Source organism: Rhipicephalus sanguineus, chromosome 8, assembly GCF_013339695.2.
Source record: "Rhipicephalus sanguineus isolate Rsan-2018 chromosome 8, BIME_Rsan_1.4, whole genome shotgun sequence".
NCBI classification, from domain to species: Eukaryota; Metazoa; Arthropoda; class Arachnida; order Ixodida; family Ixodidae; genus Rhipicephalus; species Rhipicephalus sanguineus.
The window spans coordinates 164,064,479-164,080,484 of record NC_051183.1 but is presented as its reverse complement, the minus strand read 5'-3'; the positions used below and the strand labels follow the sequence as shown (position 1 = coordinate 164,080,484).

Sequence of the window (16,006 nt, the reverse complement as noted above, 5' to 3'; positions counted from 1 at the left end):
TCTGTCATCATCAGCCAAATCGCCATTGCGGCATGTCGGGCAAGATCACTCTCCTACTATATCCGCATCAGAAGGCTTCCACCAGAAGTTCTACAGCTGTTCGGTGGCTTTGTGCCGTCCTTCAGCCACGGTCTTCGGGTAATGAAAATCCTTCGGAGTGAATGGCGCCGGCAGGCCCGCTTCTACAGGATCTACCTCAGTGCGCACGTTCACCAGTCAACGAGTCCGTCAACCGCCATGAGACAGCTCGCAGATTACCTTCGTCTTGCCGACCAGACGACTGAATTCATCTGGGGGCACCAGCTCATTCAGCTGAGGAGTTTGCAGGAAGGCAAGCAGCACCAGGGAGCAATTCCTGGCAAAGTGCACACAATGTCTGACGTGGAATTACCGTCCAAAGTCGAGCAAGTTCTCTCGCTGGGACCCAAGTTTGCGGTGCAACCAAAGAAATCCCCACCGGAACTTCTTGCTATGGTACGTGACATTGCTCAGCAGGCTCCCGATAGTGAAAAAGAACGTTGTGTTGCCGAAGGCGTGGCTGTCCTGAATCGTTGTAGCGGCATGAAATCTGTTCTAAATGTAAGAAATGTTGCCTCATTATTGGTCGATAAATCCCTGTGTGCACTCGCCGCAGACAAAGAAGGCGGTTTTTGTGTGCTAACGCATAGGTCCTTCAAAGAAAAGGCCAATAAGGCCCTTTTGGCTGTTTTTGATGGCCATGACGATGTGTCACTGAAAAAGTTGCGAATGCAAGCGAAAAAGTTGTGCAATACTATGAACCTTACTGGTTTGGCAAAAGCTATCAGTAGTAGCAAAAGGGACCACCTGAGTGTGTTCTTCAGTGCTAAAACGCACAAAATTGACTGGCCATTAAGGGTCATCATTTCGGTGTGGTGCAGCGTTTTATATACTATCGAATACTTCGCTGTGCGGGTGTTCAATATACGTCTGCACCAGCCCCATAATTTTGCATGAGATGTGCAAGGGGTTTCTCAGCTGTTCGATATAGCCAATAATTCAATAAGTCTAAGTTTGATACAGCTGGGACCGACTGTATTGTGAATTAGCTTCCTGTGTGCAGCTTTCAACACCGCTCAGTGATGTGATAGCTGCGCCAATTGCGCCAAACTGCGCCAAGACGTGAAACCTGCTCCATCCTGCTACATCTCCGCTGTTCTGCGCCAAAACAGCGCCAAACTATGAGCACACTAGCGGAAAAAAACTTTTTTTTTTATCTAGGGGCCTTAGGAAAAACTAAAGGAAAAACTAGAGTGACTCTAGGAAAAACGTGCGCAGCGCGCCGCCGGCGGCAAAGCGCGACACTCCAAAGCTGCCGCGCGGCAAAATTTTCGTGCCACCAGAGGAATGGGTTCGTGCCTCATTTTTCGCGGCACGCTGCCCGGCGCTTTCTGGGGGACCTGACCGGACGCAGATTGATGGGTAGGCTCGTTAAGCGCTGGTTTGGCTTGCTCAGGCTTTTGGGGGCCGACATAACCCTCTTCAGACGGCTGTAAATTGGCGTGACCCTCCAAAAATGCACCTTGGAAGGAGCGGCTCGCCGCGAGCTGGTGTGACCGCACCGCCGCAGCAACACAGAAGTAAAATTTCAGTCTTTAGTACAGCGGCGTCCATGCCTATAAGTTCCGCTACTCGAACCAGTGTTATTGGCCTCGAGATCTTGGAGTGGCGCCCTCTCGCGTGGGACGTCAGAACGGGGACTCCGCTCTCAACCGGGCTGCCGCAGCCGCTGCTCCTGTATGCGGATCGTCTGCTTCAGGCGGGAACTTTGTCGAACGAACAGCCTCGCGACGGTCAACAAACGCCTACAACGAATGTTTTCGTGTGTAACCTTGAACTTGTTTTCGTTGCGGCCCAATCGACAGGGCCAAGAAATCCCCCGGATGGTCGTCGAGTGCGCCGATGCCACCGGCCGCATTGCTGGTAAGAAAGTGAAACTATGTATGAGTGTTCTCGCTCGTTATCTTGTTTCCGCCGTACGATACTAATTAGTTTGGGTGTTTCTTTCGGTATTTCAGTAAGCGTGCCGCTCTGCAGCATCTACAAGTATGTAGATAAAGCTTGTGAAAGGTCGCGGTGCCTTATCGGGGCGAGGCGATGTGCGACGGAGGCCATGTTATTGAATGCACGGTCGAGGCCGTCAACGGAGATCGCATCACCGTCGCAGCTCTCGTCCTGCAAACAAGTGCGCAAGTGCCGCCTTGTTGCTCACCCCCCTGCCGATGCCCATGATCGCAGTTTGTCCCGTAATGTTGGTTCAGTGAGAACGACATTACGTCGTAGTTCATATTAACACCGCACAGGGCCGTCGCATGGGTATTAGAATATAACAAATAGTTAATCGCTGATTATACCAGGCACAGGGCCACAGAGATTAGCGTGGCAAAGGCAAGCTGGGTTGAGTTTCACGCCACGCAGCCTAACGAAAAGCTTAAAGAGCTCCGCTTTAAAAAAAAGTGTCAGCACTGCTTCAGGTGAAAACTTTCAGAGAATGTGCACTAAACAGCGGCAACAGGTTTCACTTATGAATTTATGATAAGCATTCCGCTAGGTGCGCGCTTGCCTTCATAAGTAAAATACGTATGTACACACTCCAAATGCAGCCGTAGTCTCGGATATCTCGCGCCGCTCAGCTGAGCTCACGAGGCGCGCTTTCCTGCGAGGCGATTCGGACGCCGCGTCGTCTTCTTCTTGTCTAGAGGCCTTCGCGGCAGGTTGTGAGAGGGCACCGCACCTGGTGTAAGTCGCCTATGCTTACAGCCTGCGTACAATAAACGGCTTAAGTATTGGCGAGGCGCTTAAACGCGGTCGCAAGCTTACCTAAGTAAGAGTGGCGCGTACGGTGGGTATAGCAGAAGTCACTGTCCGCGAAGTGCTTGCTGCACACTGTCGATGAAGGTGTGGGGCGCTTTCCCATTCTGAGCTTGACTATCCACTTCTTCAGCTTCGGGTCCTTAGGATAGTTGTGAAAGCTAACGCCTTTTTCGCGAGCGGACGAAGTACACTGAGGCACAGAGCAGTAGTTCACCATTGCGCAGCACTCGCCGCGGAGACAAGCGGCCGCACTTCTAAGAAACAAAGCGCTGTATAGTTCTAAATGAACGTTAAAGCAGACCCACGGTTGTTCGAAGAGCGTCAGTAGCCACCATACGCAAGATAACCAATTGAACTGTTTTTTTTTTTGTTGTTGTTGGGATTTACCACAACGGTGGTTTCAACACGGCGCTGGGCCTACGCAGCAGACGAAAGCGCGCGAATCCCCGCTCTGACGTCATACAGGCGCCGTTCGCAGCGCCGCCATCGGTCGCACACCAGGCCAATACCCTTGTCACACGGGCAACCTTAACCGTGGTTAAGCTTACTACGGTTACGGCTAACCACTGTTATGGGTAGCTACACAGCAGACATAACAGCAGTTAGTCTCCTAACCGCGGTTATCGCAAACGGAGGAGCTGGCAAGATGGCGGACAAGCTTCGCACCAGCCGTGAACTGGCGCAGTTAATTGGCAGCTTCGTGTTGTTCAAGGATTTTTACGAAATGCGACTCCAATCGGTGAGCAGAACTCGTGGAAAACTAGGTTAGCCGTGGAACGCCTGTCAACAAAGACTATTCCGTCCTCGACGGGATTAGCAAAAAGCGTATCGCTACACGTTTCTTGAGGACATTTGCTTTTCGCATTGTTCTTGTCTCGCCGTCTCAGAGCCTCAGGTCATTCCACCAAGTTTAATGTTGACATCCCGAACAAGGTGGACGAAAATGGTTACACTATATCATCTTGGTGTCGCCAAGGCACCGATGCCAGTGGATTTTGTATTGCCTGCAGTTAGACTATTAACCGCGAACAGCATGGTTTTGCAGCGATAAAGTGACATGCAACAAGCAAGAGGCACATTGAGGCCACGAAGCAGCACCAGAATTCAGCAGATGTACTGAAAACTCCAAAGATCTGTGTATCAGACGTAATTGGACTTGACAAAAATTGCAACCCAATCCGATCCAGGCTTTTTGCGAACCCACCGTAAACCAATTTAGGAGGCGTTGATGTAACGTAACCGGCTCATACGAATTCGTGAAATTTCCCAGCTGAATTCCACTGTGTCGAATGGGCCGAAATTTGGATGTTCCGAACACTTTTCCGCGTCGCGGCGGGTGATACAAACTTTGGCACCGAATCCGTCAAGCGATGGCCGAGAGCAGAATCCTGTTAGCTTCGTAAGTACGCGCACGGCCAGCGCACACACTGTCAGAGTTGTTATCGTTTGCCACAACCGCTGTGGGCGAAACCGCGGTCGCTCTTAAGATACTGTCATGTATGGCGACGACGAAACTGATGGAACTCCGAAAGTTCACGCGCTCCAGCGCCCACCTAGTCCAAGCGACGCTGCTTCTCGCAAACGCCGCGGACAAAACCGCGGCAGATGCGATTACAGATAGCAACGAACGACGTAGTTTTGAAGGCACATGCGCGGCCAGCGCAGGCGGATTGAAAACGGAACTACCATTTGCTGCAACCGCCGCGCATGAAACCACGGTCGCTATCAATGCGATCATCAATAGCGACTACGAGCTCCGAAGGTGTGCGGCTAACGCAGCGGTAGATTAGAGGTTACGAAAAAAAAAAGGCACGAAGCAGTGGCGTAGCCAAGACGGGGGGGGGGGGGGGGGGCACACCGGGCCCGTCCCTACCCCCCCCGAATCATTTTTTTTTTTTTTGCTATGGCGTACAGAGCCCAAAATGACACTTGACCACATCTGCCTCACCAGCCCCCACTTCAAATCAAGCAGGTGCCCCCCCCCCCCCCCCCCCCCCCTACTTGAAAAAAATTTCTGCCTACGCCCCTACTTCAGATTCGTATAACCGAGATTCTGCTGTAGTTGGGAAACCCTACCTGCATTGTTTGTTTGGCCACCTTAAGCCATTATAAGACCGCAACGCCAATGTTTACGCTTACGGGGCTGTTAGGTGATCCAATGGTGTTATGCAAGCGCCCATTATTGGACAGAACTTTTTATTTCAAAAGAGTTCCTCCTTATTTGACCGTTTTGCTTCACACGGTTCACTTTTTCACTTGGCAGTGAGCTTTTAGCTGCTCCAAAAGCTGTTTTCCCTGCTCCTAAATGCATTTTTGGCTGCTCCAAAAATCCTTTTACCTGCTCCAAAATGCACTTTTTGCTGCTCCAAAACAGCTTCAGTCAATCACATCACTGACAGCTGCTTTGATACGTAAGAGAAGCAGTGTTTCTATCTGTTTAGTAGAATTGGATGCCAAAAGCCAATTTGGAAACGTACAGTGATGTCAGTTCACCATGGTAGGGTTACAAACCACCAGGTGACAGAAGCACGGGTGACCCTGTGTTGTATGTTCTCCATGCCACCTCCATGCCACCATGCCCAGGCACAAAAAAATAGGAGGCACTGCCCACTGCCTTTTTAACCACTAGGTGCATCAATGGAAGCTGTGAATGCTGTCGCAGCAGACCTGTACGAAATCATAAAAGTGTCTATGTACTCCCTGTGATTGTCACGGTAGTTGAACGATTTCAGTGCCTTTTTGAGCAGGCAGTACCACTTGGCAATCACAGTACCGGCTTAAGGATGTAGTGATGTGACCGGCCACATTGCTTTTTCTCAGGCCGAGGTGTTTCAAGTGCTGAGGCAAGTGTTTGAGCTGGCATGTGCTGAACCGCCACCAGCTGGCGTAGCACACAGCCCACAGTCACGTGCAATGTATGCTGTGGATCTCATGCTAGAGTGGGACCGCTCTCAGGGACCGGCAGGTAAGCTCTTTGAATCTAATCTCGTTTTTAAGTTGCACTGGAAAAAGCAGCTATTTGCTTTTATCGGGCCACTTGGGTATCATAATGGCATGTGTAGTGTAAGGGGTGGAAGTCGTTGGCTTAGTGTGTGTCCCTGTGCTAATCACACTTGTCTAAAACAGTCGAGCAGTCTGCGTTGGACCGTGCCTCCTAGCACACGCCACTGGGTTTGAGATAAGTTGAATATGAGCACTATGAGCGCGTATGCGGCGTAACCACTCTATGTAGTATCACTCTGCCGCGGGCTCGACTGCTGTAGGCAAGTGCGATTCCGTCTGTCCCACTACCCTCGTCACACATGCTGACAGGATGAAGTGAGCTGTTCAGCAGGCACAAGAAATTTGACAGACTCTTCTTTTGATAACATCAAAGTAATGTGAAGCATTCCGTGAATTGGCCGGCATCAGGCTGGTGGGGTGTTCCTGGTGAAATTCAACACATCAGGTGCGTGCTGCAGTTTTGGTGGCATTATGTTATACTTCTTCTGGAATTGGCTCACTTTGCCATGGCACTGTCTAAAGCACTAGAGAATCGACCAATCCCAGAGGTACTGTCGAGCCCGCTTATAACTAACCTGAGCGTTCTTGCCCGTTGATCACAAACGTAGAACACAAAAATAAATCATAGGTAAAAGCAGCACAAGCGAAACACAAGGAAGACACGGGACAGAGCACTGACTTTCAACTAACGGTTTATTTTTGGGTGAGCTTGCCTATTTTGCAAAACCATGAAAATGAGGCAAGATATTGCCTGAAAAGCAGAACAAGAAAAACTGTGAAGCCCTTTCCACAAACACGTGCGCCGCTTCGTCATCCTCTCCAGAACAAAAAATTCATCTCCAACGTGATGGCAAAATTCTTTTTTTTTTTTTTTAACAGTATCAAAGGAGCACTTACGCACAAGGATCCTCCCTTGTCAATTTCACGAGCCTCAATAATGGTGCGCGCTGTCTTATCCTGACATCTGCGCACAACAGAAGTCTGCTCAAAGATAGGGTTACAGCCACAACCCCGGCAGTGTATTGCCAAATGCCCTGACAGCAGTCTCGTCACGTTTAATGATACTCCTTTAGCCTCTCATTCAGACACATGCGCATCTGGCTGATATATTTTTTCCCACAGGTCAGCGGAACGGAGTATACCACTTCGCGGAACGGAGTATACCCTAACACCGTCCACGAATCGTGAACGGTGTTTCGTCGTGCATCTAGGTGCGGGTTCAGCAGTGTTTACTGCCTTGCATATCCGAGACCAGCGCCTCCTCTATTTTTCAGTGCCTGGGTGAACGCTCTCCTCGGGCCGTAGAGCGCGTGCTCCGCGTCCACTCGCCGCTGCCGCGTGGTGGCGCTGTGCAAGTAGACTACGGGAAGCTGGCGCTGAATGGCCGCGCGTATCACGAAGCTCACGAATTCGTGTATGCATCCGAGTTTAATTGCATTTGTGCTTCTTGCATGCTTTCACAGGTACAGGGGGATGGAAAGAAACGCGAACATAGCGGCGCGCTGTTTTCATCACGCTCTAACCGGGGTGACAATAAAAAGATGCTAGATGGTCTTTTATTGTGTCATGGATGACGTCGTGTTCTCATCAATCATTGAGGCTGTAACCACTTGAAAATAGATGCGAAACAGCAAAGAATGCAGATGCCGCATGTTCGCGTGTCTTTCCATCCCCGCTGTACGTATTCCGCAGGCAGACTGTCAGGCTGTGCTGCCGGTTCGATACTTACACTCGAGTTTGATAGTATTCGCGTTTTATTTTCTATTTCAGGCTATTGCAACTTCCCCAATGCCTTAATATGTCATACTGTTGTGTTCCACTCTGCAAATGGAACTGAAATAAATCACGATTGTCTTTTTTAATTCCCTTTATTGATAAAGAAAAAAAAATCTCACAGGGTCCCTTATGGATTCATCTAAGACGACTGAAAGGCGAAAGCCACTTTCTTTTTCTTCGAGTCAATATATTGAACATTACCTGCCTCCCTCCGAGATATTTCTGTGCCTAACGTGGTTTTCTTACAGCCTCAAGGATTGGAGGCAGTGCAAGCTTTCTGCACATCAGCGGAGGCATGCACTGCCTCCGTGATCGGCCCATTTTGACCAAGTGAAGATGCAATATGACGACGTGACGTTATGTGACGTCACGACGATGTCACATAATTTTATGATCTTTGACGTCATATGATGACGTCATCACGTAATTCTTTTTTGCTTCACTCGTGCTGACGCCACTGACAGTCAATTTTCGCGTTTGATGAGGCATCTAAGGCTTTCGCTTTGATACACTGTTCGGCTGTCGTTCCAAGAAATTCCAGCTGCTGCTGGTGTTCGGTAGAGGTGGCTTGCAGTAATTAGGCGGGATAACTGGTATCCTAATACATCTTCAAACTACACTAGAATATGCAGCCGTCGTTTACGACACGAAGATTTCATAGAATATAAGAAGCGATGGCTTACGAAGGATGCAGTAGCGTCACTCTTTGCAGACTACCCTTCACGTTTGCAGCCCAAGGTAACAACTGAATCAAGCATGGCAAGTATTCCTAAACGTGCCTGTGTTGCGTCCAAACACTTAACGAATGCATGTAGCACCAGTAGCAACGCTGCCTCGCGATCGCCGCCATGTGCATGCAGCGCTGACATTAGGTCCCGAAGCTGAAGAATCGGAGCCCATGGACACTGGATGCGCTACCGGCTAAACAACCGACAATTATTATGTACATTGTCACTGGAAGCAGCTGAGTGACATTTCATGCTATTTAGCGCACGAACTCATGGCTTGCGTATAGTGTGCTACACCAGTAGACGGTAGCACGCATCGGGGAACTTTAAGCGCCCAAGCTTTCAGTATTCGCTCTTGGCAAATGCTGCCTTCGAAAATCTACTTTCAGACAGTCAATAACCGAATCCCAGTCAAGCGAACGTAATGGTGACAAAACAATTTCCGTGCATCACCGGCATGCGCTCTCTGGAATCGGGCTAGCAGACGACGCGCGAGCGTCTCGATCAAATAGCCGCGAAAGACACATGCCTTCGAAATGGGCTGGTTGCCCAGAACGACAAGTGCTTGATGATTCCAGTTTACAAGTTTTCATTATACTTTAAAACGTGAATACAGCCGAAAACTGAACCATATAGCAGCTTCGAATGCAGCCGCAGCATTCGTTTCTGCGAGCGACGACGCGACGGCTGGTCTACTACGGTGGCGGTGTCTGGCGGCCGGACTAACGCCGACGGTCGGTTCCCATTGCGCTCCGCTCCTTCGCCCAGGCACAGAAAAATAGAGGAGGCACTGCCCAAACAGTTGATGGCTCATGGAAAAAACCACTTGAACACCCGCACGATTACCCACCTTTTTCAGGCTGTGGGAAATCATGTGGCAGTACGGCATGACGGACACATTCCTCCTCTCTTTCACTGGGGATTTTGCCTCGGAATCCTTTGCTTTTTTTCTACTTCATCAGAAGGCTTTCAGCCACTGCCGACAGAAGAGGCGTAGGAAATCCAGCACTTGTGAGGCGTTGTACTTGGGCACCGAGACTGCTCTCTAATCTTTGAACGCACTACTTTTTTAGTGCGCAGGACAGGGATGACTGAACGATGGCTCTCTTGACCAGTTTGGAATGAGCCGATTTAAAAGGAAGTAACGGCTTCCCGGCGTGTGGCTGAAATTCCTAGCAAATGTGTTCGTCGGCGAAAAGCACAGCTAATTCAAGAAACTTTATGCTGGTGCCAACTGGTACCTCGTGCGTGACTACCAAAGGATCTAATGAGACCGAGAACTTTGACAAAGCAAAAGCTAGGTTTTTGGTGACATCGTTCTTAGGACACTCTAGAAAAACCATAACATATCTGAAAACTTTTAACGACACAAGTGTCTTTAAGGCGTTCACAAACACACCTGTCAACTTTTGAAAGGTAAATGTCGCTGAGCAGTGGGGCGATTGAAAAACCAATACAAATCCCGTTCTTTTGTAGAAGCACAAAATATCAACTGCGCCATGCTGAGTCGGGAAATGCAGCTTCACTGGACAGTGCATTCATTCATTGCGATAGTTCCAGATTATTGTCAGTAGCAGAGCTAAAATAGTTTTACTCTTCAGTCGAACCCACGCCATTTTTACCAGTGCACTCGCCATTCCAAAGGTTACGTGCCACTGTGTTGTGTCGAAGAGGTGAACAGGTGCCACCCAGGCACTAGGGAGAGGGGAGCTTCTAGCTTCTGACAGCCTAGCATCTGCAAGTGGTCAGCTTGGTAGATGTGGCTTGCCTTACAGCAGTGTTTTTCCGTTTGTTGTTGTTGGATTTCTCCCACTGCTTCCCTGCCACTCGGTAAGCGCGCTGGTTACACGGTGGCAAAGAAACTTGACAGGCACTGGTACATTCATTTGTCAGTAAGTCAGTTTATTTTCCTTGAGCAATGTGCGTTGGAGGGCTAGTTCGCATGTCATTGAAACTGAAATAAAACTGCGGGGGTGACGGACCACAAGTAGAATAAGTTGACAGGACGGGCGCAAACTAACAAATGAATATATTGAAAACATCACACTTCCACTTCTGACAACACACATGTGCACAAGCACTCGTGACAGTATCACACACCATAGTAAAGGCCCTTTACCTACTCTGAAAATTGAAGCTCTTTTTTATGTAGATAAATGGAGGGTTCACTAACACACTCATCTGGAACAAGCCTCAAGATCACAGACTCTTACAATATTTCATGTGTCACTGTTTGAGGAAACAAAAGTGCTGGGGCATGCCAGAGAAAAAAGGCAGCATATAGAGCACCATTCCTTTAACAAAGCGTACCCCTGCAAGCCCACTTTCTTCAGGCTTGTGGTTTGGTGCTTAATCAGTGTCTCACCAATAAAGTGCAGTTCACTGCTCTTCCCAGGATTGTCCCCACTTATGCGACCACCTGAAATCACCGTTCTACAACCAAATAGGGTCATTCCCTTTATGCAACTGCAGACAGTGCCTTTTCTTGGGCTAGTTGGAATGGCGTACTGTATTTTTTGATGCACTCGAAAAACAAGGACACAGAGAGGCATACATGAACCACAAATAAAAGCGCTCTAACAACTGAAGTTTTTTTGAGGATTTATACGTGCAAACTTCAACCAAGTGACATGTGGCCTTCTCAGCTGTCCGTCGGTTGTTTTTTCACAAAAGGAAAATGTTGTTCTTTAACTCGATGGTGCGATACCATAGGTCACTTGGTTGAACTTCGCATGTATAAAAGTAGGCGGGATGCTCAAGTAAACTTCAGTTTTCAGAGCGTAAAACAGGAGGCGCGAAAGCGGCTGTGGACTGTGGGGGAGAGGGCTGGCAGAGCAATCCAACCTTGCACTTCACAGGGATCCATCCGCATGGTGGTGCCACGGTATGTCCTCGCGCCCAATGTTAGCTGCAACTGTAGTCTACAAATTTTAAATTAATACGCAAGAAAAGGTGGTGTTTTTTTTCCTGTTTTTTTACCTCTGTATTCATTTACAAGAGTATTTATTGTTGGCACTGTGTTTGTGAACAAAGAACCTTATCACGTGTTATGCATGCTTTTAGGCCACTTCAAAAATGTTGGTCTCACGTGACTTTCTCCTGTCAACACGCAGAGCATCCACACATGCAGCCCAAGCTGCTGGAAGTGAACTGGGCACCCGACTGCCAACGTGCGTGCCAGTTCTACCCAGACTTTTTCAACGACGTGTTCGCTGCCATGTTCCTCGATGAAGCCGACTCCAATCCAAGTTTTGTGCCTCTCTGACAAGTTGCCGGAACTGGGCACGCTGTGCTTCCAGTCGCATCGAGATATCACATAGACATGCTCTTTCCTCGGCAGCCAGTGTGACTTGTGTTGCCAGGGTTGACATGGAAAGGGTCCGCTTTGGACATATTTGCTCACATTTGGGACACGGCAAAATCATGATTATTGTAAGGTGCCTGTCATTATGACATTACTGACAAACTCCACGACACCGCCATCACATGGCCGCTTTTCAGTGTGCTTGAGTGTATGCCAGTTCATCACGCCCAGATATTATTTTCAAGTATCATATGTGCATAGTACGAGGCTGTAACTACAGTTGAATCTTGATATAACGAACACGTGCATGATGAATCATTCGATATGACAAAGTACATTTAGGAGGCCTCTAGGTGATGTCATTTGTTCAAGTTATGTGCTTAACATGATATATATGGCAAAGGTGTCTGTGTTGGATACGACTGCATATGGCAACATTGTTGGACCCCAGAGAAAGAAGAATGTGAACACTAATGTAAGGCAGTGCATAGCAGACTAAGCTTGAAGGAAATCGTTCTTTTATTGCTAGTAGCCTGGACGACTATGAATGCACGATTGTACACTCTTTGCACATCAGTGTGTATCTTGCAGTGTGTATCTTTGCACATCAGTGTGTATCTACCATTGATGTGAACATGGGGAAGGGGGGGAGTAAAACTCAAAGCCTGCAGAAAATCTAAATCTCGTAGCAACTTGATGGGTTACAGTGAAACCTCGTTAATACGCACCTGCCTGGAACGCGGCATAATTGTGCAGTACACGGTAGTACGCATTACGGTCAAACCCGTCTATATTGAACTGTGGTAAATGGAATTAGACTTTGTATCGTACTATTTTCGAGCACTGAAATGCTTTAACGTCAGTGCATTGGAAAATTTACTGCTACATCGAACAAAAATAGTTGGAACACTTGATATCCCGCCCCTGTATATAAGCCGCACTCCCAGCTACAAACCACGAAAACATAAAAACGAAAAGAACAAAAAAAAAACATGGCTGATCCCTCTGTCATAGCAATCGGTGTAACACGAAAGTGAAGCATGTCTTCACAGAGGTAGTTGAGCGTTTGTAGTTAAGCGTTTCTTGTGCATTCTTTCGCCCCAAGGGCGAAGGAATGAATGTTGTAGCAGCAAACTCTAATGTCACGCGAAGAACGGCAAGTAGCTCGAAACTTTCAACAAAGGACGCACAGAACGAACATACACAGGATGAGCGCGAACTAACTGTCACAGTTGTAACTTATTTCTGTGTGAGCTGCGCACTCCTTTCGCAAAAGCGGCCGCTGCAGTGAGCGAAGTGACCTTCGTGCTGTGTGCGCACATGCGGTGAGAGCACACGACGTACAAACCACTGCCACTCAAGACAAGCGCGCGCACGAGCGACCACGCCCTGTGGAAGCGCGGTCATCACTACGCATGGGGCGACGACCTTTAAAGCGCACTCTTCGAGCCCTTCGCGCCATCTCGCTAGTGATAACGAAAACACGCTCATGTACCACCGATCTCTGAGTACCGCCACCGGCAAATGGTGTATATAAATAGCTCGCCGTTAGCATGGCCAAGGACGTGCCGACTGTGGCCTAATCGTTTCGCGCCGCACGCTGCGAAGCGAGGGGTCGTAAGTTCGACTGCCGGTGACGGAACTTTTTCTTCTGTTTTTTTTTGCCATTTGTTAGTCTTTATATTTTACAACGTCATATCCGTGACGGAAATACGTCAGTGGAGCCGTGGTGGACCCCGGCATAAAACACTGTCGTGTTAAAACGCACGAATTCGTCGTTAGCCGCCTTTATTGCAGCATTATGAAGCAGTTCCGTGAAGCCAACTTGCGCTCCGAAAATGCAGTAAATTTTTAAGTTTTATATCTAATTATTCGATATGTCCAGCTAATTCCCGTTTTTGAGCGAGTTCGATATATGCGGGTTCGACTGTAACCACCAAGTACAGGTTTACGTCTCCTGACATGTGCCATCGCCGCCAACAAAGAAATACAGTGCCACAGCAAATATAGCCTTAAAGGAGTCCTGACACAAAAATTTTCGCCCCGCGTTTTTTTGCTGCAATGTGTTGCTGGGGGCCTGTTAGTCATAACACGGCACATCGTTTGCTGCAGCGCGCGACAGATAATTAATTACAAGCTCCTCATTACCGACACAGCCTCAGTTTCGGTTTGACAGAGCTCCAAAAACGGCAAGCCGCCGGGTGCAACTATCACCACCTAGCGAGTGAAACGCTCGGTCACGTGAGCACACAGAACAGTGACGCATTTCCGCGCGGTCTGTCGTCGTGGGGCTCATCGTCGTCTGATGGCGACGATTTTCTTGCGGCGGGGATCGAAGGAATTTGCGACATGGCGAATCACTTCGTGTTTGACCCGCTGGCGAGGAGCGGTTCGTCGGGAAACGCGTCAAAACAGAAATGGCGGCTACGACGTCATCGTAACTTGCACTGGCTGCAACGGTTACGTAGGGGAAGTAGGGGGGTCACCTCGGGTCACCTCCGAGGGTGTCAATGCACTAGGTGCGGCCTATAATGCTGGATCGCGCTCGCGAACTTCAAAATTCATATAAAATACCTTCCAAGCTTTATTAGCTGCCGATATTTTGCAGATGGTACACGCACGTACACGGGAATCGATCCAGCAGGCTATCTCGGCCGCTAAATTTTGTTTCAGTACACCTTTAAAGGGACCGACAACTGGCCAGAACGTGGGATTAGATCCTGGTAGAAATGAAAGGACTGTGAAATAAGCGAGATTCCAGCATCCTTTTCGCGTTGTGAGTAGGATTTATATTTTTAAATCGTGTTTAAAAGTAACAAAAGACCGGTAGGTCGCGTAGCCTAGCAGAAGAGCCATGAAGCTGGATTAAGGAGTCGATCACTTTCCTGTACGCACTCACGTAGTGTGATGCTGTCATGCACGCCATATGTCCTGAAAATTAGAGTATGTATATTATTGTCGATCCCCGCTCTACTTTGTGCTGCTTACGAGGTAAAAAGGAGTTTCACGGTGAGAAGCGGCGCTGCCTTTGCGGTAGCCAGTGGAAGTCGAGCCGCGGCTCATGCGCGCGGTGTGCACGCATGCGCAGCAAACCGCCGCGCTCGAACACGAACCGCTCTCGCGCTCACTGTTTGCAGCATGTGTTGTCACGTGTATACGACGTCTTATTCCCCGCGGGTAGAAAAATTCTGATGACAAATGTTTCACGGCGTTTTACACGTTACAATTCCGCGATTAGACACTCACCAGTAAGCTTTTCGCTGCGCTAAAGAAAGTAGGCACCATAAAGATTTGTTGTCGGTGCCTCTAAAGGGGTACTGACACCTTCTTTCGAAGGCGAGTTTGCCCTGCCATACAAATCTCATGTATGCAGAGACGGCTTTGAGCGAGCGTGAAGCTCAACAAATGCTGATATTTTATTTTGATATTAAAGTCAATTTTGCCTTGGCTCAGCTTCCGACATCGACACTAGCTTGACGTCAGGCTACAGTACTAATTCTGGTGACTTAACGCAGCAGCCTGGCTAGTTGTGATGACGTCAGGTACCAAAACTTCCAAGATGGCCGCTTGTGCGTCACCAGCGGAGCATATATTGTGCGAGCACGTGACGAGAAGCTCATACCGTGTTGTGGCGTCAGGGTACAGTACGAACCGAAACCAGCTTTTAGAAACATACTGTAATTTTTCGCAACGCACTCGCGCATAGAACTGCCCTTTCTAGATCCTTAAGGGCTTGGCCTTTCATTTGACGCAAGAAAACAACTGAAAATTTTCGTGTCAGCACCCCTTTAAAGGGGCCCTGCAACACCTTTCTTAGTTATATTGGAATGGTCTCATTATTGACGTAGGACTCTTCACGAGTCATATGCCGCAAACATTTTTCGAATCCGTCAAGTCTAAGTGGTGTTACCAAATTATAGAGATCACGTTCCGCATCTTTCTCCCTCAACTCAACGCCGCAAGCGCGCGGAAAGCTGCGCGGGGCGTGAAGGGAGGGACGGCGGAGGTGCGAGGAGGCGCCGAAGAGTTACGTCAGTGCCGGTGGCATTTTTTTTTCTTCATTTTTTTCTCTCTGGCGTCTGGGCGCAACCACGTGGTCTGTGGCGCCACTTGCGGTCGGCTTGCGTGGTCCTCGTCGAGCGGAGCCCATCGCACCGTGTATCGCGCGTGCTTCAAAACTGCGAGTCGGTTTGGTAATGTTGGGTGTGCACCTCGAACTGCCGTAGTGTTTTCATCGCTCTGCCAACCATAGATGCAAACTTGCGTGCGCGTTTGGAACGAATGACAGCTGAGATGGGTTTCGACCCACACTCCGATACACCGCCTCGTCGCACTGCTCGCGCTTGAATCGTATTCAACACGG

The 16,006-nt window shown here is 48.8% G+C and overlaps 1 protein-coding gene across 3 annotated transcripts in view; it reads left to right on the top strand.

Moving 5' to 3' along the window:
- LOC119402446 (tubulin--tyrosine ligase-like protein 12) overlaps positions 1–12,318 on the top strand; it is a 301,835-nt gene extending 289,517 nt beyond the window's left edge. For all 3 annotated transcript variants that reach the window (XM_049418643.1, XM_049418642.1, XM_037669599.2), the window contains 2 exons: positions 5,653–5,797; positions 11,453–12,318. In XM_049418643.1, coding sequence (XP_049274600.1) covers positions 5,653–5,797; positions 11,453–11,604 — 297 coding nt within the window. In that variant the 3' untranslated portion in view covers positions 11,605–12,318. The remainder of the gene's footprint in view (positions 1–5,652; positions 5,798–11,452) is intronic.
- The last annotated feature ends 3,688 nt before the right edge of the window (positions 12,319–16,006 follow it).